General features: G+C 42.8%; 1 protein-coding gene across 1 annotated transcript; it reads left to right on the top strand.

Moving 5' to 3' along the window:
- Positions 1-1,096: 1,096 nt before the first annotated feature.
- On the top strand, positions 1,097-25,953 carry LOC115470192 (neuropeptide Y receptor type 4-like). The gene is made up of 2 exons (XM_030203154.1): positions 1,097-1,219; positions 22,129-25,953. Exon 2 carries the CDS (start codon positions 22,264-22,266, stop codon positions 23,383-23,385), a length of 1,122 nt encoding a protein of 373 aa, XP_030059014.1. The 5' UTR covers positions 1,097-1,219; positions 22,129-22,263; the 3' UTR covers positions 23,386-25,953.

Genomic DNA, 25,953 nt, shown 5'->3' on the forward strand with positions numbered 1-25,953 from the left:
CAATATTATAGCTCAAAACTATTCCCCTTTTTTACCGTTTTCACCTCTGTTTGGCCTCCTGGACCGGACTTAGACCTATAACTATTCACATCCAGCTGATTTCTGGCAGAGGCAGTGCAATGAGCAAATTGACTTCAATCTGTGGTATTTGTGGATGGACAATTATCAGTCAATACAAGAAAAATACTGATATCATAACATTGTTTAGTTCAATCATGCAAATAGAATGTTAGGTATTATTAGGAAAGGAATGGAAAACAAAAATGAGGACGTTACAGTGCCTTTGTATCATTCCATGGTACGACTGCCGTTCGAATATTGTGTTCAGTTCTGGTCACCATATCTCAAAAAAGATATAGTGGAATTAGAAAAGGTACAGAGAAGGGTGCCGAAAATGATAAAGGGGATGGGACAACTTCCCTATGAGGAAAGGCTAAAGCGGCTAGGGCTCTTCAGGTTAGAGAAAAGGTGGCTGAGGGGAGATATGATGGAGGTCTATAAAATAATGAGTGGAGTTGAATGGGTAGATGTGAAGCATCTGTTCACGCTTTCCAAAAACACTAGAACTAGGGGTATGCAATGAAGCGAAAAAGTAGTACATTTAAAATGAATCGGAGAAAATATTTATTCACTCAACATGTAATTAAACTCCAGAATTCGTTGCCAGAGAATGTAGTAAAAGCAGTTAGCTTAGCGGGGTTTAAAAAAATGTTTGGATGGCTTCCTAAAGGAAAACTCCATAGACCATTATTAAAATGGACTTGGGGGAAAATCCACTGCTTATTTCTAGAATAAGCAGCATAAAATGTATTGTACTGTTTGGGGATTTTGCCAGGTACTTGTGACCTGGATTGGCCACAGTTGGAAACAGGATGCTGGGCTTGATGGACCTTCAGTCTGTCCCAGTATGGCAATACTTACCTACTTATGCTCTGAGCAGTGGGTTGTGCTCAGGATCTACGTTTTTATCAACAGAGGGAGCTATACGTGCTTTAGAAGTGGAGGCTGCACAACCAGAGCAGAACTCCTCCTGTACTGAAAAACGCACTTATACTCACTTGTGAAAACAGAATGCAGGATAAAGAGGAAGAGCATTCACAGAGCAAGCAAGTCTGCTCTTCGACTTCTGACAGGAGCCCCAGGCTTGAATGGATGCTCTGTGGAAGCAGCTGACGGCAGGTAGCTTTCTATGCAGCCTTCATAAATAGTACTCTGCCAGGTAAGACTTAATATTTGCAATTCACTTGCTAAACCTTCAGTCCTGTAAATACTGATCACTAGATCATAGCATTTTGATATCTGTTGGAAAACTTTCAGCAGGAGATCTAACTGCATATGAAGTGATAGAGCTGTATTTTCAGAGCCACATTAAGGTTATCAGCAGGGTACTGTGATAAAAGAAATATTTCTGCTTGTGTTTGGTACATTTCTGACAACTGAACTCCCGTGGGTAACGTAGAGCAAAAATTTAAACCGTATTAGAACATAAAGTTTGGATTGTAAAATTAATTTAATCAAGAAGGAAAAAGCAAAATACATTTCAAAAAGCGGTGCACAGCTTTAGGAATAATATATGCGCATTTATTCACATGCAGAGCCAATCAAAAATGCTTGAATAAATCTATATTTTTATAGATACCTTGAACATTTGGAACATTTTGCTTCAGAAGTGCTTCACTAGGACTGGCTGCAGAATGGAGTGCTGTTTATTTTCTTTTGACAAGCATTTCATCAACCTCTTGAAAAGTAGCTTTTGGCAGCTAAGGGAAGGCAGTGGAGCAAATAAACAAGTGTGGGTGGATTGATAGCACAATGCTTCTCAGAACTGCAATTTATAGGTAGAGCCTGGCTCATTATTTCAAGCTTTGTCAAAACAAGGGATGTCAGGTTAAAGCACAATCGCTTTAGGGCGCTGTGATCCACTGAACCTAGAAGCCTACATGAAGCCGCAAAACTCCCCAAGTATACTGCAGGGATATTTGTACTCTGTTCTACACAGCTCTAAAATATGTCCTTTCTGATTTTCAAAGAAAAGAAATAGAGAAAAAAAAGAGTAGAACCTGATTTTCCCAAAGTTCCTCAACAGGCTTGGAGGGGCATAATCGAAAGGGGCTGCCCATCTCTAAGGGTGCCTATCTCTGGGAACGGCTACGAGAAGGGGCGGTCCCAACCGTATTATCGAAAAAGAAGGGCGGCCATCTTTTCTTTCGATAATACGGTCGGGGCCAGCCAAATGCCTAGGATTTGGGTGGATTTGAGATGGCCGACCTTGGTTTTCGGCGATAATGGAAACCGAAGGCGGCCATCTCAAAAACGAACACATCCAAGGCATTTGGTCGCAGGAGGGGCCATGATTTGTAGTGCACTGGTCTCCCTCACATGCCAGGACACCAACCGGGCACCCTAGGGGGCACTTTTAAAAATAAAAACAAAACATTAAAATACCTCCCAGGTGCATAGCTCCCTTTCCTTGGGTACTGAGCCCCCCAAATCCTCCCCAAAACCCACTCCCCACAACTCTACACCATTACCATAGCACTTATGGGTGAAGGGGGGCACCTACATGTGGGTACAGTGGGTTTTGGGGGGGGGGGTTGGAGGGCTCCCATTTACCACCACAAGTGTAACAGGTAGGGGGGGTTGGGCCTGGGTCCACTTGCCTGAAGTGCCCTGTACCCACTAAAAACTGCTCCAGGGACTTGCATACTGCTGGGATGAAGCTGGGTATGACATTTTAGGCTGACATACAGGCTGGGAAAAAATGTTTTTAGAGTTGTATTTTTTTTTGGTGGGAGGGGGTTAGTGACCACTGGGGGAGTCAGGGGAGGTCATCCCCGATTCCCTCTGGTGGTCATCTGGGCAGTTCGGGCACTTTTTTGGGACTTGGTCGTGAAAAAAAAGGGTAAAAAAAAAAGCGGACCAAATTTTCGCTAAGGCTGCCCTTCTTTTTTCCTTTATCGGCCGAGGACGGCTATCTCTTAAGCACACCCCGGCACGCCCCTGTCCCGCCTTCGCTACCCTTCTGACAAGCCCCGGGAACTTTGTTCATCTCCGCGACAGACTACGGTTGAGGGCGCCCAAAATCGGCTTTCGATTATACCGATTTGGGCGCCCATGGGAGAAGGGCGGCCATCTTCCGATTTGGGTCGGAATATGGCCGCCCTTCTCTTTCGAAAATCAGCTGGATAGAGTAGGAAAACCCTTCACAAATCATGTCATCTTTTGTGCATCCTTTGTAGTAAATATATCATTACTGTCCTTATTAAGGGGCCATTTTACTAAGCTGCGGTAAAAGGAACCTTGTGCTAGTGGCTGTTTTTGCTGCACACCAGGGTAAAGGGGCCAAAAAAAGAAATGGCCATGGGGTAGGTCACATTTGCCACATGGCATTTCGGAGGGGAGCACTTAACACCCGCACGAATCCGGTGGTAACCAGGCAGCTTGATTACTGCCGACTAACCCTTTGCGGAAATATTTTTGAAATATTTCTGCTAGAGCCAGAAATGATGCATGCTGGGGGTGGAACTACCCTGCATTGGGCCAGCGGTAGTTCCAGGTTGCCACTCAGCAACCCTTTAGAAAAAGGGCCCCTTAAAGTTCTCCATATTGCATTCTAAAGAGTCTTCCAATCGTAACAAGCAAAATCTTGGCTTTTCCACAGCATGATATGGAATGTAGCTGCTCCAAGCAGGGAGAGAATAATAATTTTATTCTATGCATTGTGGTATGTATATTATTACATGTGGATTGTATTCGTTGTAAATTATCATTATCTTGGTTGGTATTGGTGTTTAATAAATGGTAATCCAAATAATAATTACTATTAAATCATTTTTAAATGTATTCCAAAGGTATTGGTCTGAAGGAGGTTTAACTATTTGTTAAAAAAAGTTAAAACAAGTGGGACACATAGACAAAGGGGGTTATTTGGATAAATGGCAGCCGTTATCTGACAGATTCTATATAGTGTGCCTAGGGTTCCGTGCCAAAATCTAAGCATATTCCTTAACAGTGCATGCAACTTAATTGGCTTAACATGCTAATCAGCATTGATAACTGCACTTAACAAGCAATGAGCACTAATTGGCAATAATCAGAATTTACATGCACAGCTCACTATGGGCGTCTTTTACTAAGGCACGTGCACGTTTTTAGCACGCACTAAAATTGTGGGCACGCTAAATGTTAGAGACGCCCATAGGAATGCATTGGCGTCTCTAACATTTAGCGCGCCCACAATTTTAGTGTGAGCTAAAAACGTGAGCGTGCCTTAGTAAAAGATCCTCTAAGCGTATTCTGTAATGACTTGCGCCTAAATTCTAATGTAAGCAGTTCAAAAGGGGTTAGGGGGGTAGGAAAATAGGTGTTTCATGGGTGTTCCAAAATTTACATGCATAGTTATAAAATATGGCCCAGCTCGCATAAATCTACACGCAGGGATTTTCATTGGTGTAAACAGAGGCATGCAGTTTTAGGCGCTGGGATATCAACTAAGCGCATTCTATATACTGTACCTAAATCTAGGTGCCACTTATGGACTACGCTTAGGCAGAAATGTTTACCGCGCAGATTTTTTAGGTGCCTTATATAGAATCTGGCCCAATCAGCTATCTTGATGTTCAGCAGCACTATTTGAATAGTGCTACTGAAAATCCTTACCGACTGCCTCGTCACTCTCCAGATAGCACTGGGCTGGTGAGCAGGCACAGTACTGAGTTATCTGGAGAACGGTGATCTTCACATCTGCTATTCCAATAAAGTTAGGACTGCAAAAAAAGCAAACAAAAAACAAAAACAAATGCCTTCTCCCAAATAAGTAAAAAAAAACAACAAGAGCAAAACAAAATAAAAAAAGTCCCAACTTTAATCAGATAGCAGACATCTCTAGATAGCAATAGTGCAGTCAGTTTGCACAGCTATTAAGTACCACTCACTATCTAGATAAAAGTGCTGAATATCTGTGATTAATTTAAACACTGCGATTGGCTTTTAAATAAACATTGACTGTGGTGTTTAAATGTTGACCCAAGAGTGTATTGTACTATGCATGAAACCAATTGTCAATATTCTAAAGCAGGTGTCGGCAAACTTCACATGAAGGGCCATAGAGGACATTTCAGTCACTGAGAAAGCCAAACGCAGGTAGGGTTCCCCTTAGAGAAGAGTATGTTCAGTGAGCAGGGAGGGGAAATCATGCCTGGTCCTATTTCAAATACTAGAGAAGGGGGGGAGGCACTAGTTAAGGTTCCCAGAGGTGTGGCAGATCATATCCTGGTCCCTGCTTTGTCCCTTTCACCAGCATCTGCCCCCACTCCCTGTGGGAGTAGGAGGTGGGTGATGGCAGGGATAGGAGTATGTGTGGTGCACTCTCTTGCACTCACTCACTTTTTTCTTACCTCCTTCATCTTATTCCCCTTTTTTGCCCCATCTCTTTTTCACCTCTCTCTTCTGTCTGGCCTTGCTCTCTTCTTTCATCCGTACCTCTTCTCACTATTTTATTTATTTGTTTAGATTTTGCTTATACCTTTTTCAGTAGTAGCTGAAGGTGAATTACATTCAGATACACTGGGTATTTCCCTGTCCCTGGAGGGTTCACAATCTAATTTTGTACCAGAGGCAATGGAGGGTTAAGTGACTGGCTCAAGATCACAACAGTGGGATTTGAACCAGTCACCTCTGGATGTCAAGGATGGTGCTCTAATCACTAGGCTACTCCTCCACTCCAACATTCCAACAACCCCAGAGCAGGGCACACCTGACCTCTCACCTCTGACCATAGGAGCCAACTTTTCAAAATTATTGGGGGTGCTAAGCCCAATGGAAATAATCCCTCCCTGGACACATACAAGGAATTTTCTCAATATTGGGGGTGCTCAAGCACCCACAGCACCCACAGAGTCGGCTCCAATTGTGCTTATTTTCAAAGCACTTAGCCTCCCAAAGTTCCATAGAAACATATGGAACTTAGCCTCCCAAAGTGCTTTGAAAATATGCCTCATTCAATGCCTCTGACCCTGAGTTACTTAGAGGACGAGCACCAAGACTGTGAACCTGCAGACTTGGTGCAGGGCACATCTGCACACACCCCAGTCATGCAGCCTCACAGCCAAGTGTACTTGTACACATATACACCCCGATCATGCAGTCACAGGTTCTGAAAGCACCCTCACACACCTACAACAGTGGAGTGGGGAGATAAATGCACCCCAGCCCTTCCTTATCAAGAATGGGGACCACACACTACCCTCCCCTGTGGTAACACCACTTTGCCTGTGACAGGTAGAAGCAGAACCATGGTGATTGAAGACAGATTCACTTTTGGCAAGACCAACAGTCCCAAAGGCAGTGTCTATTCCTGGTCCTATCATTTTCATACCTTATTTCTGGAGGATTGCCACCGTCCTGGCAAAGGAAAGGAGGAAGAAGAGGATGTAAGCAGCAAGGATAACATGCCGTGGGGTGTGGGGGGGGGGGGGGAGGGAATAAGATGGAAGGGCCACCGAGGTTGGATTGCTTAATCTACTGGCTGAAATCCCTGAGCTGCAGAAGAGAGCAAAGAAGAAGAAGAGGAATGATGGAACACATAGGCAAAAAAGAAAAAACTAAACTCTTTGCACTGAACACAGGAGATGGGAAATGATGGAGGGCCAGTAAAACTTGTATGGCGTGCCACAACTAGTCCATGGAGCATAGTTAGAGGACCCCTGTTCCACAGAATGGAGGTCGTTAATGGATATAGTTTATTTTATCCACTGTAGAGACAGATGTTATTTTCCCAGTTATCAGGACATACAACAGGCAGTTCAAACCAATCCACCCCTTCAGCTCACAGCACTCCTTCAAAACCCCTGGGAAATAAGTATGTTTTCAATTCATATGTAAACACACTCAAATCCCTTTGACTCTCATAGAGCCTAGAAGTGTGTTCCATAGTATTGGGGCATAAACAAAAAAAATGAGTTTCTCATGACACCAACACCTGGAATAGTGAGCCACCTCTCTCTCTAGTAATATAAAGTTCAGCCCAGGGTGTATCGACAAAACCTTGAATCTACCTGCACTGTGTACACATTCACTGTGGTTTCCCTGAAAAACTGATAGGCTTGGCATGTCCCAACGGATGGGTTGAGAAGCACTCAACTGTTACCATAAACATAATGTGTTTATACTCTCTGTTTGAAATAAATGTACTGATCTACAGTATTTAATATTAGGTAAATGTAGGCTTTTTTCCTAACATTTGCACTGCTTCATTGATTTCCCCATAGCTACTCTTAAGTAGTTTTTATTTTAATTTTATTTATCATTTTCAAAGTCACAACCCAATAAATAATTAAAGCAAATTGTCAGGCACAAAATAAGCAATGAATGTAACATCTCAAAAAACAAATTTGAAAAATAAGAATATATACATTGTGCCTAATTACAAGTCTACATCTATGAGGAACGAAAAATAGTAAAAAAAAAAAAATCAAGAAGATCTAGAGGGAGAAATATCCTCTCCCTCCCCCCTCATTACAGTGCCAAAAATATATTGTCCCTATTAATCTATATCCGAACTGAGATCACTAATCCCCAATAGCTGTTTGGATTCCTTCTGAAGCAAAACCTTCTCCAGTTGAACTGGATCAAAATATACGTACGTAGGGCAAAATTCATCAAGCAGTGTTATGGCCTTAATGCATCTTAATGCGTGTTATGAGAATTAGCACGCGCTAAATGCAAAAAGGCTATAGGTATAGAATGGGATTTTATCATTTAGTGCCCGCTAATGCCTTTAAAAGGTGTTAAGGCCAAAACACCGCTTGATGAATTCCACCCTTATTGGATTGATATTTAAGCAGGCACCTGCAGGGGAACTGCAAATAAGTGTCCATAATTTCAATTGCATAAACATCTTGGACCAAATTTTAAAACCAGCGCCGGAAAATCGGTGCCGAAAAACTGCACTAAGTGCTATTCTAGAAGAGGTGCTAAAAATTAGGCGCCATTTATTGAATAGTGCTTATTGCCGGGATCGGCGCCTAACTTTAGATGCGAAGATTTGCACCGTGTAAATCCTTGTGCCTAAATTATGCATGAATACCCCTTAAGCTCTTCTGAGCAGGGACCGTCCTTAATTGTTAATTTGTACAGCGCTGCGTAACCCTAGTAGCGCTCTAGAAATGTTAAGTAGTAGTAGTAGTAGTAGTTATTCTATAACAGTGTGCACAAATTGTAGGAACACCCCTGATCCATTCCAGACCCTCCCATGCCCCCCCCCTTTTTGGAGTCACATATATATTTTACAAATGGATCCCCAGAACTAAAAATGTGGGCATACATTTTTATTAATGCCTACTAGCACTGATCATTAGCACTCAATGATCGGCATTAATTGGTTTGTTATTCAAATTAATTGTATACAAAATTCTGAGTACCGTATATAGAATTTGGGAGCTCACGTCTTAATTGAGTGGCTCTTGTCACATCTGGAAAAATTTGTAACTTCTGTCCGCTAAAAAGAAATCCTTCTTCTTAAAGTACGCCCTAAATGCAGACATTTTGTCTGTAGAGGAAACGAAAGTAATGAGGAGTGTGAAACAAGAAGAGATAGTAATGACAAGTTTATATGGTTCAAAGGTAATATATAGGGTGAAGGTTTTCCCCATAGACACCAAATGGGAGAGAAGCTTAATCTTCCTATGATCGTCATTAGAATAAGGAGGAAATGAGTGTGAAATATAGGTCATGTGGGAGTATGAAAAAAGATTGACAGTGTCTAGGTTTCTTTATTCTTTCTAGGAAGCTGGAGTGATTCCAAAGCTAAAGAAGTGGGAAAAAAAAGGCTGACTAATTTTATGGGTTTCACGTGCAGGCAGATTAGGCCATTTAGGATATTAACTTGGTGATAGCATCACTATGGACCTGATGATTTAAGCATTACGGTTGGGATGAGTGAACATAAGTGGTATGCTTGCTTCTAGAATGGCTTCCTTCTTTCTTTCCAGCTGTTAATGTGACCCAGAACTCAAAAATAAAACAAAACCTACTAAGAAAGGACAATTGTATAAACTGGCCTCTTACATTTATGTGCACATTATACACATAAATGTACAGAATACTGACATATATGCATGTGTGCACTTATACAGGTAAATGTCAATTATCTGCCTAAGCACTGTTCTGTAATACTTAAATAGTGTGTATTTGCAAGGGGAGGAGCATGGCTGAGACATAGGCGAGGCTCCCACTTACATGGGTAACTTACAGAATAAGCTACGCATGCCCCTGCTATATTTAGGTGTTATAAATGTGGGTGCCTACATGTTGGGAGTGTCCATACCAGCTTATGCTTCTGTTCTATATTAAAACCTAGTTTCCTATGTTCTGTTGTAGAATAGCTTGCTACTGTGCAGCCTCATGGCCAGTAGTGTAATCAGAGATCAGATTTTGGGTGGGCCCAAGGGGAAAATGGGTGGGCACTAAATGTGCTCTCCACCCTCATTCCCACCCCATCCACTTCAAGATGCTCTTCTCCCCCCCCCCCCCCCCCCCAATACTCAAGGTTTAAAAGAAATTATAAGTCCTTGAACTGGCTGGGATCCCCAGGCCCACCAGCTGAAGATCTCCATGAAGGTACCAGAAACACCTGTGCTCAGCTTGGCAGTTGGCGGCAGCTTCCAACACCAGCACCCCTGTGCATACTCAGTTTCTGCACATGTGCGAAAAATGAGCTTGCATGGAGTACTGGCATTGGCGGCTCAGAAAGCAGCTGCTAACTGTAGAGCTGAGCACTCATGTTTCTGACACCTTCTGGGAAATCTTCAGCTGGCGGGGTTTGGGGATCCTCACTAGCTACTGCAGCATTGTGCTGCTGCTGGGTGGGCCTGAGCCCAAAGTGGGTGGGCCTGTGTCCACCCAGGTCCATCCGTGGCTATGCCTCTGCTCAGGGCACCCTAAATGGAGGTGCCCAGTTATAGAATTACCCCCTTAATCTAAAATAGGCTTCTTAGAATACTGTCCGATCTAGAGCCATATTGTGTTTTAAAAACAACTTTTATGGGTGCTATCCTAATTCATATAGACCCAACACGGGCTGTGTTTCAGCAAAAAAAGCAAGCCTTTTTCAGGGGTCCTGTTCTTAAAAGAACTGAAACTTGTAGAATGCTGACATTATTGTAGCAACATCTCCCAGACACTAATAGCCTCCCAAGTGAAGAAAGTGTACTGTGCAGACAGCATTCTACAAGTTTTTGTTCTTTTAAGAACAGGACCCCTGAGGAAGGGATTTTATTTTTTTTTTGCCAGAATATGGCCTGTGTTGGGTTTATATGATTGTTCATCCACAAAGCCTTTTACCTACTGTTTGAAATAAAAGATTCATTTGTATCATCCTGGATCATATGACTATGGTCACTTCCACCCCTTTTTCTTTTCTCCACCTGTGGGAGTGTCTAGGCTTTTCTCATTGTGTATACTCTCTCCCAGTTCCACACTAGCACACATTTTAAGTTTATTTCCCCATTGTACGTGTACACTCCAAACTGAATGCAGCAGTGATGACTTGCTGGATTTTATATCATGTTAATTTTGCACTGAGTGTTTGATATCCATGCATCACCCATCATTTCAATAGCTTTCATTCCATGCCAGTACATTTCATTTACACTTAAGGGCTCTTTTACTAAAGCATATTAAGCACTAACCCCCAGATTCCATAAATGGTGCTCTAATTTGCATGCCCAAATTTGGGCACAATCCTGAGATGTGTGCGTAACTAAATTGGGTGACGAACCAATTAATGTCAATAATTGGGTGCTACTGCTAACAATCAATTATTGAAGTTAATAGGTACCAACTTGGATTTGTGCACTCATCTTGCTACCCAAGCTGCAAAGGACTCAAATACAAATCAACTTATGCAAGCAGCTTCTCCTACATAAACACACAACTGTGGAATGCACTTCCAAAAGCCGTGAAAACAACATACGACCATCTGAACTTCTGGAAATCACTAAAAACCTACCTATTCAAAAAAACATACCTTATTGACATAACCTAAAAGCCTGAACCCTGCTACACAACTAACTAAAGCTAGTAATGGACTCGACGCAACTCCTCCTCTCTACGATTCCCAAATGTGCCTGTAACACATGTATCTTTTTCTACCATAATACCACTTTGTATTTGTTCTTCACCGGCTTGGCGTACGCCTACAGTATTATGTAAGCCACATTGAGCCTGCAAATACATAGTAATGTGGTAACATTGTAGATGATGGCAGAAAAAGACCTGCACGGTCCATCCAGTCTGCCCAACAAGATAACTCATATGTGCTACATTTTGTTTATACCTTACCTTGCTTTGTATCTGTCTTTTTCAGGGCACAGACCGTAGAAGTCTGCCCAGCACTAAGCCCGCCTCCCAACCACCAGCCCCGCCTTCCACCACCGGCTCTGCCACCCAATCTCAGCTAAGCTCTTGAGGATCCATTCTTTCTGAACAGGACTCCTTTATGTTTATCCCATGCATGTTTGAATTCCGTTACCGTTTTCATCTCCACCACCTCCCGCGGGAGGGCATTCCATGCATCCACCACTCTCTCCGTGAAAAAATACTTCCTGACATTTTTCTTGAGTCTGCCCCCCTTCAATCTCATTTTATGTCCTCTAGTTCTACCGCCTTCCCATCTCCGGAAAAGGTTCATTTGTGGATTAATACCTTTCAAATATTTGAACGTCTGTATCATATCACCCCTGTTCTCCTTTCCTCCAGGGTATACATGTTCAGGTCAGCAAGTCTCTCCTCATACGCCTTGTAACGCAAATCCCATACCATTCTCATAGCTTTTCTTTGTACCGCTTCAATTCTTTTTACATCCTTAGCAAGATACGGCCTCAGAAACTGAACACAATACTCCAGGTGGGGCATCAACACCCCCTTTCTTCTGCTGGTCACACCTCTCTCTATACAGCCTAGCAACCTTCTAGCTACGGCCACCGCCTTGTCACACTGTTTCGTCGCCTTCAGATCCTCAGATACTATCACCCCAAGATCCCTCTCCCCGTCCGTACCTATCAGACTCTCCCCACCTAACACATATGTCTCCCGTGGATTTCTACTCCCTAAGTACATCACTTTGCATTTCTTCGCATTGAATTTTAATTGCCAAACCTTAGACCATTCTTCTAGCTTCCTCAGATCCTTTTTCATGTTTTCCACTCTCTCCCGGGTGTCCACTCTGCTACAGATCTTAGTATCATCCGCAAATAGGCAAAATTTACCTTCTAACCCCTCGGCAATGTCACTGACAAATATATTGAACAGAATTGGCCCCAGCATCGATCCTTGAGGCACTCCATTACTCACCTTTCCCTCAGCTGAGCGAATTCCATTAACCACCACCTTCTGGCGTCTGTCCGTCAACCAGTTCCTAATCCAGTTCACCACTTCGGGTCCTATCTTCAGCCCGTCCAGTTTATTTAAGAGCCTCCTGCAGGGAACCGTGTCAAAAGCTTTGCTGAAATCTAAGTAGATTACGTCTATAGCTCGTCCCTGATTCAATTCTCCGGTCACCCAATCAAATAGGTGGGAAAATGTGGGATACAAATGTAACAAATAAATAAAATAAAACTATGCACCCAAATCCCACAACCAAAAGGGGGCTTGGCCATGGAAAGGGCATGGGCGGGTCAGGGGAATTCTGGAAATTTACATACAGTGTTACAGAATACTGCATATGTGCACCCAAATTGGGTGCCAGTAATTACGCCTGGTTTTAGCATCAAAAGTCCTGCTGCCCATAATTGGATGTGGAAATTGGTGCTTTGAGCTATTTATTCTAAACAGGGCACTCAATCCACAGTGCCTGTTATAGACTAGCACTGGATGCCGATTTTTTTTGGCACCCAAATTTGTCAGTCTATCCCCAAAGGGGCTCTCAGATATTATCATTGGCCCCACTAAATTATCTACCTCCAGAAAAAAGAGCAACAAGAAAACTCCCAAAACAGAGAAAAAAGTTGCTAACGAAAACACCAGAGAAACAATAGCCAAATATCTGGGAATCCCTTTGGTGATAGACTGACATGTTGGGTCAGACCATTGTTCTTTGAGTTTTGAGGCCTCGTTTGTTTAAATTGTGAGATTTTTCATAGTTCCCCACAGTCTGGGTTAGCCATTTTGTTAGCAAACTGCATGTTTCCTGCTCTTTTTTGTGATATTTTGATAGTTTGCTACCTCTTGTGTATTTTTTCTGAACCCAAATTTGAGTGCCATTTACTGAATCTGGTCTTAAATGCGCAGTAACTGCTAGCGCAGGGCAACATTAGAAGACTTTCAATAATTTAGCAGTTGCCACATGGTAAAAAACGCTTTTTGTGTCAGGGGGCATGATATGGGCAGAGTGGGTGTGGAAAGTATTTGGCAATTAATGTATTGCGCTTATCAAGCGCTAACATGGAGTTAACATGGGACTACTTACCACCTCCTAAATAGGAGACGCTAAGTGCTCCCACATTAACCAGAAGCAGGTACCTGCAATGGAAAATACTGGGAACACCCCCAATATGTCTTGCATAAAATTTGCAGCTACTGTGTGATAAAGTCCTGCGTTAAGCCTGCACAGAGTGGTGGGCTTGGCTCTAACAACCTTGTTGGGCAGACTTGATGAACTGTGCAAGAGTAGCCTAGTGGTTAATGCAGCAGGCTTTGCTCCTGCTGAGCTGGGTTTGATTCCCACTGCAGCTCCTTGTGATTCTGGGCAAGTCACTTAACCCTCCATTGCCCAGGTACAAAGCAGGGGCTTAGCTACGGGGGGCCATGGGGGCCTGAGCCCCCGCAAATTTCATCTGGGGCCCCTGGTTTGGCTAGCAGGGGTCCCCAACCTCCGCCTGCCAAAGCCTTCTTCAGCACTGGTCTCCAGCGCAGCCGCATTCGCTGCCCTGCTCTTTTTTCTTCTTACTCCTCCTGTGCACACTGACGCTCATTTATGTGAAACTGAGGAGTGTCAGCCTGCACAGGAGGACCAAGAAGAAAGACGAGCAGGGCAGCTAAATGGAGACCAGCGCTAGTGGTAAAGTCTCACATGGTAACCAGGCGGTAATGATCTACGCACGCCAAATGCCACTTGGCGCGTGTCCGCTATGCATGCCAGAAAATAAAATTATTTTTTGGCCACATGTATCGGACGTGCGTCAAAAATAAAATTACTACAAGAGCCACGCGGTAGCTGGGTGGTAACTCTATTTTGGCGCACGTAGAGCCTTACATGGCTTAGTAAAAGGACCCTTTAATGCTTTGAAAATATGTCTCAATTTTTGACGTTACTTATGTTATTGAAATGAAAGCACATTTTTAAATCTGCAATACATATTCACACCTCATCTGTCTCTGTGTGCTGAAAACCTGAGCACTGGTTTTCTGGGCTGCAGCACACAGTGTTACAGTGAAGCCATAAAACTGGTCACGACATTTCCTTTTTGATATTTCTGCAGCGCTAACTAATCTCATTATTCTTTTATAAAGTAATCTACCTTGCATTACTTCTTTCCAGATAGCTTAAAAAGTTTGCATAAAATCTGTTCCAGTCATTTAACACACATTTGCTGTACATTTATATGCAGCAGAAAATGTATAATCCTAGAGGAGCCAACTTTTCAAAATGACTAGAGAAGCTCACCTCAACACACATTACACCACCCTGGCTGAAGAAAAGCAAAGCATGATGGTTCATGGACACAGCTGAGCAGACGGGTCATGTATGCAGTTGAGCAGACCGTATTTACATACAGACACAGAGTGGATGCTTGTAACCAAAAAAAGACAGCAGATCCGTGTAAGGGTACTGGGCACTCTATGCAAATTTCACTATTGTGTCCCCCCCCCCCCCCCCCCAAATCCAACTCCAACTTATCTATTTGCAGTAAATCTACCACCCTTTCACTGGCAGTGGCAAATCTGAATAGGGTCATTCCATGTCAAGTGGTCTGGTGGTCCCTGCACGAAGGCTGCAGTATGGGGTCAAACAGATTACTATATCTCAGCAAGTATTGCATCAGCGAACGTAAAACGTTACCAATGTTCATTGGGGACATGTATGAATGTTCACATAAAATTTCATCGAAATCCGTGATGGTCGCGCAGGGACCACCAGACCACTTGACATGGAATGACCCAATTTTTAGTGAAAGAAGTGAAGTGGGCCTCTGATGGAATAAAAGTCGGCATTCGTACCCAAGGAAGCAGAATGTTTATTAAGGGACCTGACATAGCTCATGTTTTGGTCTTCTCCCTCATTCCCTTTCCCATGAACTGATCACTTCTTAGTCTTGTTTGCCTACAGATCCACCGTAGCTCCTAACAGACAGATCCTTGTGCCATCTGTACATAGGGATCTCAACAATATCACATCAGATTCTTTACTGACACATTCTAATTTGGACATTTCCTGCTTTTGTGAGCTCCCTTTAGATATTAGGGTAGAAGACTGGGATAAATCACTCAACAATGCCTTCAGTGCTATTGCCTCCAATACATTAAGCACTCTCACTTCTCTCAATGGACCTGTTGACCCTTGGTATAACTCTGAACTGCACTATCTTAGGAGACAATTGAGTCTAATAGAGCAGAAATGGAGGCACTGTGGCTCTCCCAGTTTCCTTATTATCTTCAGAGATACAGCCCGCTCTTATAAATCAGCCCTCCTCTTTGCAAAAAAATAATTATTACACTACAAAAATAGAACACCCAACACCGCTATTCTCTACCAAACATTTCTTACCACCTTATGCTCCTCTAATGAATCTTCTGACTGTGTATCAACTGCCTAGGAGCTAGTCATTCACTTTGAACACAAGACTTTCTACTTTCCTGCACTTCAAATACGATTCCTTCATTTGCTTTTCTCTTTAACCTTCAATGTAGCACCTTTGCTATCTTCAGTTTTCCATCCTCTTTCAGTCTTTCCACTGTCATCAGAAAAGATAACTAATTGCTCCTCAGGACCCCATTCCTTCTGGCTTAATCAAGGGATCTCCAAAAGTTAGAAGAATGGTCGATAGTCTGGCAGTTAAAATTTAATTTTACTAAATATTCTGGGTTTAAACAGAATTTCGATTTCTAATCAGTAAAGCTGAAAAATATTAAAGAAACCAAAGGATAGAAAAGTACATTGTCAAAACAAATGTGTGTAAAAAAAAATTTTGTGTGTGAGAAATTTTTTCATACTAAAATATATATATAAAATATAAAATAATGAATTGTGCTTAGTTTTTTTAGGTGTACTACAGAGACTCGAAGACTCGAGATATGTAAAAACACCATTCCACCATCATCGCACTCCCTACCTCCACTCCTACCTATTATAGTGTACCAAATTGTAATAATGTCAAAGCAAAGAATCAGCTCCTTAGCTTGAGTTGACTTAGGAGGGAAGCGATGGAATTGTGATCTTCTTTACGTATTCAATAGGATGTTGCAGTTCAAGAAATGATGCGAGTCCCGGATCAATGTAATACTTTTATAATTCAAAATCACTCTGTGACTTCACCAATCTAGTGTTCATTGTTCAATGTTCATGGTTCCCTATATGGGCCATGTTTCGCCATCTTCAGGGGAACTGATAAGTCAGCATCTACTCCCTTTATTAGATTATAAGCCACTCAAATATTCAATTTGATGGGTGGGATAATAAATCCAGAATAAACTTGGAAACTTGTAATGCCTGCATCAGGGGTCAAATGTTGTTCTCAAGGTACAATTCCTCTTATAATGATTCCACACAGGCTGTGTTGGATCCTTTAACATTTGATCCCTGATGCAGGCATTATGCCAAAACATGGACTGTGTGAGCTCCCTTAATAAACTTTCTGCTTCCTTGGATATGGGTGTCACATTTTATTCGATCTGAGGCCCACTTCACTTATTTTCGCTACACTGACTTTGTGTTGCTGTTTCTCTCTGACTTGCTTGAGTGGAAAATCTGGCACAGCATTCCTCCTATCACTGCCCCATCCTCCTCTCTCTCTTTCTCCTCTGTGCAACTACATATCATCTTTCACTTTTCTCCATTCCCTGCCTAACATTTCCCTTTATCTGTCTCTTTATCTTCACTGTTTCCAGCTCAGCACCATTATTGTGTCCACCCACAACTGTCCCAGTCTATTCCTCTATCTATCAAGTCTACCCCTGCCTCTCCATCTCTTCCAATATCCACTTATTGCCAGGGCTGCCCAAAGACACAGCCGGGCCCGGGGCACAACTGGACTTCCGCTCACACGCGCCCCCCCCCCCGGGCTGCCACCACCCACTGCCCCCACCCTGGGGCCTGCACCTTTCTATCTCTGAATCACTGCTGTGCTGCTCTTTCGCTCTGTCTTCTTCTGCTTCAGTGCTCCTGTGTGCCAGGAGTTGGGACCCGGATGATTGAATTAATGCGATATTGCGTTAATATAATCATTCGGGTCCTGGTTGGCACACAAGAGGATAAACCCAGAAGCAGGCAGGAAGAAGCTTGCCGGCGCTGGGCCCAAGCCCAAGCCCCGCCTTGCAAGCCAGGCCCAGGGAATTTTGCCTTCCCCCACCCCCCTTCTCGGCAGCCTTGCTTATTGCCTATTTTCACTCCCTCCTATCCCAGAGCTTTCAAGTTACCCAGTTCCAGGAGGGAGATTTTAGGCAACCTCTTCCTGGTGCATCATAGGTCATGCAGAACTGATTTCAACAAAGAGGTCTGATAACAGAAGACAGCATGATATTACAAGGCTGAAGCTGGTCTCCACCCAAGGAAGTTTTAATTCTCCCCTATGCAGCTGCTGCTATCTTGTTAGACTCAAAACAATGAAACTGATAGGGCAACAAGTTCCACCTATTGCTTTCAGCCCACATAATGGGCTAAATAGACCCATGATGCCTCCTTGGGTTTTAATCAGTAGAATCCGGGACTACAAATCCAACACTGCTTTGGGATGTAAGTTCAAAACTAGGACTGACCAAAAAGTCTCTGCTTATCCCTCTATCCCCCTATCTCCACCATCCATCATTCCCTGCCTCTCTTTTTACACTTTCCCTCCCCTAGCATCTGGCCCTTACCATCTCTTCCTTGGTATAACTGAGCAGCAGAGGCCTGTGCTATAGCTCCTAATTGCTTTCCCCAATCTTTTAATGCCAGCACTGTGATGTGCTTATGCATCATGAAATTAGCATCGAGATGTGCTGGCCTGTGAGCTCACATTTAAAATGTGCTTCTGTCACTGTACTGGCACTGAAGACGGAGAATAGTGATTGGGAGCCTAGGGTTACCATATGGCTCCAGAAAAAGGAGGACGGATTGAGCCAGCCGGGTTTTACTTCCATTGCTTTCAATGGAAGTAATTGAGCCAGCCGGGTTTTACTTCCATTGCTTGGAAAGCAATGGAAGTAAAACCCGGCTGGCTCAATCCGTCCTCCTTTTTCTGGAGCCATATGGTAACCCTATGGGAGCCATGAGGCATGGCAAAGGCCCTGGCTCTGGTACCTGGTTGACCTGCCCTGCAGAATCATTTTCTGGTAGGACCTGGGGGATCCCAAGCAGCATGCCACTCTACCTAACCAACTCAACTACTTCTTCAGCTGTTGGGGCCAGGGAATCCCCACCAGCATGCGGGTGTGGCCTGCAAGTTTGTCAGCTGTCTTTACCACTCCCCAAAATCTGCTGCTATAGGTGAGTGCTTAGTGCATCTGATAGTAATGCTGGCCCTGGAAGATAGGGAAGCACTGAAAATCTCACCAGTCTCTCTTATTTACCAAACTTCAAATCATCACGACCAGTTTCTATACCACTACATCACACGCTCTGTTTCTCCCATCTAATCTATGCACTGTAAGGATATTCACAATCACCCTTGACTGGAACTAAATTCCCTTCCTGGACTATACTAGCAAAACCTGCTTGCCAAAACAGTGGATTCTTCTCACAGAGGGTGAATGTAATATATGAAGAAGAGGGGTAGTATTTATTTTCCACAGGGCACTCAAGACTAATTGAGTGGAATGCTCTGTATAGTCTGCAGTTTTAATTGTAAGTTATCAAACAGACTTAGAAGAAGTGAATCTGTGAAATCAGGAAAAGATGCATTCAAGTTCTTAACAACTGGGTATCCAAGAACAAGCAAAGTTGCCACACCAGCCTAAAATTTGCCTACTGTGACAACATAGATGCCAAGTTATTCAGTTCTAGGCTGGAGATTTTAGGCCAGTCCTGGATTCTTTCCAAACTAATCCTGGTGCATTATGGAACTTGCAGCTCTGATTCAATGGGTAGAATCATGGACTACAAATCCCACATTGCTTTGGGATGTAAGTTCAAAACTAGGACTGGACAACAAGTCTCCAACCTAGAACTGGGTACCTTGACAGCTCTGTGACAAGGCATTGCCATGCCCCTGTCATGGGTAAGGCTGCCAACTAGATCCAGATTCATGGGACAGGGTTGATCCAGTGGTTTATTCCATTGCATGCAGGGATTTGTAGTTCTGATTTCCCCATTGTGTTCCTTACAAAAAAACAAGACTATAAGTCCCTGTATGGATGGGGTAAACTCAGAACTGAATCAACCCTGTCCAGTGGTAACTACAAGTCCTATAAGGCAGTGGGCTGTGAGGGAAGCAAAATACTGCAGCTATCACCTGTACAGGGCTGCCAAGTTACCCAGTTCCAGGAGGGAGACTTCTTGCCAGTTCTGGTTTTGCACTTACATCTTAAAGCAGTGTGGGATTTGTAGTCCCTAATTCTACATATTGAAATCAGTGCTGCATGTTCCATAATGCACTGGCCTAAAATCTCCCTCCTAGAACTGGGTAACTTGGAAGCTCTGCTTGTACTAATGAATAAGGCTCTGGTTGTTGCCAGAGCTTAACAGCTGCAGTAATTAGAGGTTTTGTGACGCACATAAAGGTATTTAAAAGAAACATTTCTTTGAGGTAAGGAAAAGGGGAACTGGAAAGGATGGAAAGATTTTCCTCTGGAAGCTAGGGGCTTCCACTCTTCTGCTATTCATAGAATGGAGAGAAGTCAAAGCATCCTAAGGGCTGGGCAGAACCTTGCATATTGCAGGGTAGAGGGATTCATGTAGCAGACTGCGCAGCATAGGAGCCAACTTTTCAAAATGATTGGGGGTGCTGAAAATTTTTTTTTTTAACAGGTGGTGCATTCCCCCTTCTCCTCCCCCTCCCTTTCCCCGTCTCCTGTCCTCCCTTCCCCTTCTCCAACCCCCCTCCACCTCCCTCCGAGTTCCAGGCCCCCCTCCCTCCCTCCCAGTTCCAGGCCCTCTCCCTCCCTTCGAGTTCCAGGCCCCCTCCCTCCCAGTTCCAGGGTTTTCCCTCCCTTCCTCCTAGTTCCAGGGTCCCCTCCCTCTGAGTTCCAGGGTCATCATCCCTCCCTCCAAGTTCCAGGGTCATCGTCCCTCCCTCCCTTCCAGTTCCAGGCCCCCTCCCTCCGAATTTTAAGTCATCCTGACTTACCTCGTCGGGGTTACAGCGGCCAGCAGTGGTAAAAAGCGTGCAGGCTTGGCATTTACTTCAGTTTCCCCTTCTCTGTCTCTCAGCTCTGGTCCCGCCCTCATTTCCTGTTTATGCAAGGGTGGGACCAGAGCTGAGAGACAGAGAAGGGAAAACTGAAGTAAATGTCGAGCCTGTACGCTTTTTACCGCTGCTGCCGGCCGCCGTGACCCCGACGAGGTAAGTCAGGATGACTTAAAATTCGGAGGGAGGGGTCCTGGAACAGGGAGGGAGGGAGGATGGGGGGATGCTGGAACTGTGGGAGAGAGGGGGGATGGACGATGACCTTGGAACTTGGAGGGAGGGAGGGAACAAACTTCCGGTGGGTGAATATTGGGGGTGCTCGAGCACCCACAGCACCCACGGAGTCAGTGCCTATGCTGGGCAGTGCTGAGAGGAAGCCTGGAGAAGGACTAAAAGTAATTGTAAGCTGGGCCAGCAGAGTGTACCATGGTTTCTCCTGCAGATAGTTGACTGCAGAAGAAACCAGGGCTACAGATGGAAAAGGTTAACAGGGAAGGCTGGTCTGGAATGTGATTTAGGGCAGATCAGGAATTAAGTTTGGCAGAAGTGGTTCCTTTCTTTCCCTGAAGCCAGGGGTAACCCGACCATTAGGTCACCTGAGGCAGGGTCCTCAGGCAGCACTCTTCTGGAAGCAGCATCTCCCCCTTCCTTCCACCATCCCGTTTGCCAAATTTATCTTCTTTTTACATTTTACTGCCCTCCCCCAGCACCCACCTCTTGTCTTTACTGTGATCTGCCTCTCTGTTGTAACTTCCTGTTTCCTCAGAGGCAGCCACAGTAGAGAAGAGGCGGACACATATGGAAATCAATGCTGCTGCCAGCTTTTGAAAAATAGAGAAAGAAGGAAATCTTGGGGAAGAGGGCGGAGAAAGGAAGGGGGGAGATGCCAGAACTTGGTCCTGGGGTGGGTGGCAGCATCTCAGTCCTGCCTCAGATGGCATCTTGCCTTGGGGTGCCCTTGCCTGCAGCGTTTACCAAGTCTTGCTTTTCTTAGGGAATGGAATGGGGAAATCAGAACTACAAGCCCTTGTATGCAATAGAGTAAAACCAGGACTGGATCAACCCTGTCTTGTGAATCTGGTTCCAGTTGGTAGCTTTAAGTTTGCTTATTAATTGGACAGGCAGGAGGTTGCCCTGATTCTACCCTCAATGCCTTTCAAGTGAAATAAGGTCCAAAAATCATCCACAGTCTACCCCAGAGAAATCCCCATCCCCAGTTACCTCAAAATCCAAACCCTCTAAAGATAATCCAATATTATTGACAGATTTTCATAAGGAATCAAGCTGTAAATTACGGATCTTATTAGTAAAATGAGAGCTCAATTTTTTAGTGTCTGGGGCTATAGCAAAATATGCACTTGGAAGAAGGACTGTGTGTGTCCAAGAGTTAAGTATCTTGAACAGCTGCTTGACATCATTCCTTGATCTTGTGATAGAGTTGGTAAAGTTTTTTTTTTTTTTTTGGCCTGCAGCATTAGCTAATTAGTTGCCACCTTCCATCTAGTCTTATCACATGGGCTCTTGTTAGTCAATTTGTCCTAGTTCATTCTTATTTGTGTCCAAACCAAATAACGTATCATTTTCCTTACAGGCCTTCATGTTGCTCCCATGTGAGCAAATGGAAGACGTGAGAAACAATAGCATCCAGATGTGACAAGAGAGAACTACATGTAGCCTGCTTTTTACCTTATTTCTCCTGCAGCAGATTCTTTGACTATTGTACATCATGAACAGCACCAGACTCCTTCCTATGAAGCCTTCAACCTCATTTATTAGGAACCACAGTGTTGATTTCCTCCCACCTTTTCCAGATTGGTGTAAAAACGCCACTGACCTCACTCCATTTTTAGGTATTTCATACAGCATAGTAACTGTCATTGGATTGCTTGGAAATATTTGCTTGATTTTTGTCATAATCAGACAGAAAGAGAAAGCCAATGTAACTAACATATTGATTGCAAGTTTATCTTTTTCTGACATTATGGTTTGCATATTCTGTCTGCCCTTTACTATTGTGTACACGATCATGGACTACTGGATCTTTGGTGAAATTATGTGTAAGATGAATGACTTTATTCAATGCATGTCGGTTACCGTGTCCATTCTATCTTTGGTTCTGATTGCTTTGGAAAGACACCAACTCATAATAAATCCCACAGGCTGGAAGCCCAGTTTCCTTCAGGCCTGCCTTGCTGTTGTGGCAATTTGGCTGCTGGCTTGCTGCATCTCCCTGCCCTATATCGTCTTCTCCGTTCTGACAGACCAGTCGCACAAGAAGCTGTCGCACATTGTGGACTTTTATGCCGATAAAGCTATGTGTATTCACTCATGGCCTTCGGAGCATCATCGGGTAATTTACATGACCTCGCTGCTCATACTGCAGTACTGTGCTCCCCTTTTCTTTATCATAGTCTGTTACCTGCGCATTTACTTACGTCTACAGAAAAGAAAAGATATATTTCAGAAAACTGAATACAACTGCAGAATGACTAACATTAAGAAAATAAACATTATGCTGGCATCTATGGTTGCTGCCTTTGCTATTTGCTGGTTGCCATTAAATATCTTCAACAGCATTTTTGATTGGAATCATGAAATCATTGAAATTTGTCACTATAATCTCATCTTCTCACTATGCCATTTGTTAGCCATGGTTTCCATCTGCATTAACCCCATTATCTATGGTTTCCTGAACAGCAACTTCAAAAAAGAAGTGAAATCACTAATTCAGAACTGCAAGTGGAAGGCATCCGTTTTGGATGAGTACGAACATTTTCCACTCTCAACCATGCAGAGTGATGTTTCCAAAGGCTCCCTGCACCTCAACTCTGGGAATAACACTTTCTAAGAGATGGGGAACTTTTGCAGAACGGTTAAGTCCAAATACAATGTGATGAGGAATTCCATTTCAGCTCAGTCAAGTGACTGCAATGAAATGATCTGGCAACAATAAAAGTATGGAAAATTCTAATACAGTAGGTCCACTGAACTCTGATGGTGGAATGCAAGAAGAACAGACATTACTCTGAAAGATAAATATGCCTTTGACAGCTGGATCTCATGAGAACTTTACGGGATTGTGATCTCACCCTGAGGCACTTCTGACATGCTGAATTCTTATTTGTACAGTACATAAATAAACTTGAGTTTTCTTTATACAGCTCATCTAGTTCCAGATTAGTTTTTTTCTCTTCATTTATTTCCTTATTTTTGGACTAGCATTTTTCTTCAGCTTTTCTAGGATTCCAGCTCAATTACTGTCAGCGTCTATAGGGAAGTGATGTACTCAAAAACTACCTAGGTTGCATCCCCACATTGGCAACAACAGTTTTTGACTGGAAGTCACAGACTACATCTCCTTCTGAATCTGGTTGTTAGGCTTCACTGTCTTGTGAAGTCTGAGTCTCTCTCTCCCAAGGACTGTGAATATCACAAGACACTACAGCCGAAGGAGAAGCTGCCAGGCTCCAGAACCAGTTCATCTGCTTATCAGTGCATAGTACTGCCACTGTGTCACTGAGAAAATTCAAGCTCCATACTGCTTAACTGTAAATAGATGCCATTTTTAGATAGGTGAAGTTATCCATATCTTTGATTATTTAATGACTTGGCTAGTTTATTGGTTGGATCTCATTTGGTTGTAGAAAAGGAAACATGATGAGATAAACAAACTGCAAGAGAAATACAAGACTGTATTAAGTCTTCATTCTGTAATGTAATGTCATAAAAGACAGCACTTGTATCCTACTAACTCACACAAAAAGTGGTTCAAAGTGAATAACAATTAAAGAATGATATAACAAAATTAACCCCCAAAATTCTTAAATAATAAACTTTTCAGATTTTTGCAAAAAGAGTAATGAGAACCCTAAGAGCGTAGTTCTAATGGAAGAGATGACCAAAAGTGAGGAGCTTGGTAAATAAAAGAAGCCTCAAGATAACTCCTGTATCTGACTCCTAAGAAGGAAGGCATAAACTGGTGAAATGGATCCCTAGTTCTAGCAAAGCTGTAAACTGTAGGAAATAAGAAAAATATCAAGAATATAAGCAGGAACAAAACCATCAAACATTTTGAATATTGTACAATATTAAACAAAACACGGGCTTGGAATAGGAGCCAATGAGGAGAAATAAGAGCTGAAGAAGAACTATCCAATCTTTTAAGTCTCAATATCAATTTGGCTGCAGTATTTTGCAAGATCTGTAATTCTGAATTAAGTTTAACAGTAATAGATTTAAAATATTACAGTAGTCTAAATGAGATAATATGGTAGCCTGCACCAAAGTAGCAAAATGATGAGCATGAAAAAAATTACATAACTGACAAAGTTTGAAAAATACAACTTGTGTAATATGATTTATTTGAGGTTCAGAAGAAAGAGTGGTGTCCAAAATGACAGCAAGAACCTTTGACATTCTGTCAACCTTTAAAGAAAGACTATCAGAAATAGTTATAAAATCAAGAACGGAATCAATATTTCTATTTAACCAAAGTAATTTAGTCTTATCAGCATTCAATTTAAATCCGTGGATGAGAATGTAATGATTAATTTTAGAGGTACAAGAAGCAACCATTGATGAAATGTCACTCAATCCATTCTTAATTGGAATTAACAAAAACATATCAACAGCATGAGTGGTATTTTACACCTAAAGAAGAAAAACCAAAATCCATTAGGGTCATATAAACATTAAACAAGACTGGTGACAACAGAGAACCCTGTGGGACTCTGCATGGCTGATGCCAAGATTCTGAGAAGATATCTTTAATTTTGACCTTGTAATATCTATTAGTCAAAAGTTATTTGAACCAATGTAAAACATTATCAGAAATACCAATGGAATTAAGCTTAAGAAGAAGGATATCATAATCAACTGTATCAAATATAGCAGTGAGGTTAAACTAAAGTAAAATAAGTGGAATACCTCTAGCCAAAAAAGACTTGGCATCTAAAACGAGAGCAAGACCAACTCTGTACTATGGAAAGATCGAAATCCAAATTGTAATAGACTTAAACAGCTATGTTTATCTAAATAAGAAGTAAGTTAGAAGATACAATAGACTTTAAAAATTTAGCCAATAGTAGAATGCTGGCCACCAATCTAAAATTAGCTAGAAGTGTAGGGTCCAAATTAAACTTCTTAAGCATAGGAGTAAGAATAATTCCCCCTAATTCAACTGGATAGAGGCCCTGTTGTAATAAAGAATTAACAAAAGATGTAAGCCAATTAATAAAGCATCAAACAATATTTAAAAAAGGGGCAAAAATCCTTTATAGGTATGTATCAATCTCAAAGTAGGGATCATAGTACCAAGTACCTCATACATTGTTCATACCTGTACCAAGGCCTCATGCCTTGTTCAAATTCATAAGAACATAAGAATAACCATGCTGGGCCAGGCCAATGGTCCATC

Source organism: Microcaecilia unicolor, chromosome 5, assembly GCF_901765095.1.
Source record: "Microcaecilia unicolor chromosome 5, aMicUni1.1, whole genome shotgun sequence".
NCBI lineage: Eukaryota > Metazoa > Chordata > Amphibia > Gymnophiona > Siphonopidae > Microcaecilia > Microcaecilia unicolor.

Bases quoted from the DNA above. Each gene is read 5' to 3' on its own strand.
- LOC115470192 (XM_030203154.1), top strand. From the start codon at position 22,264: ATGAACAGCACCAGACTCCTTCCTATGAAGCCTTCAACCTCATTTATT.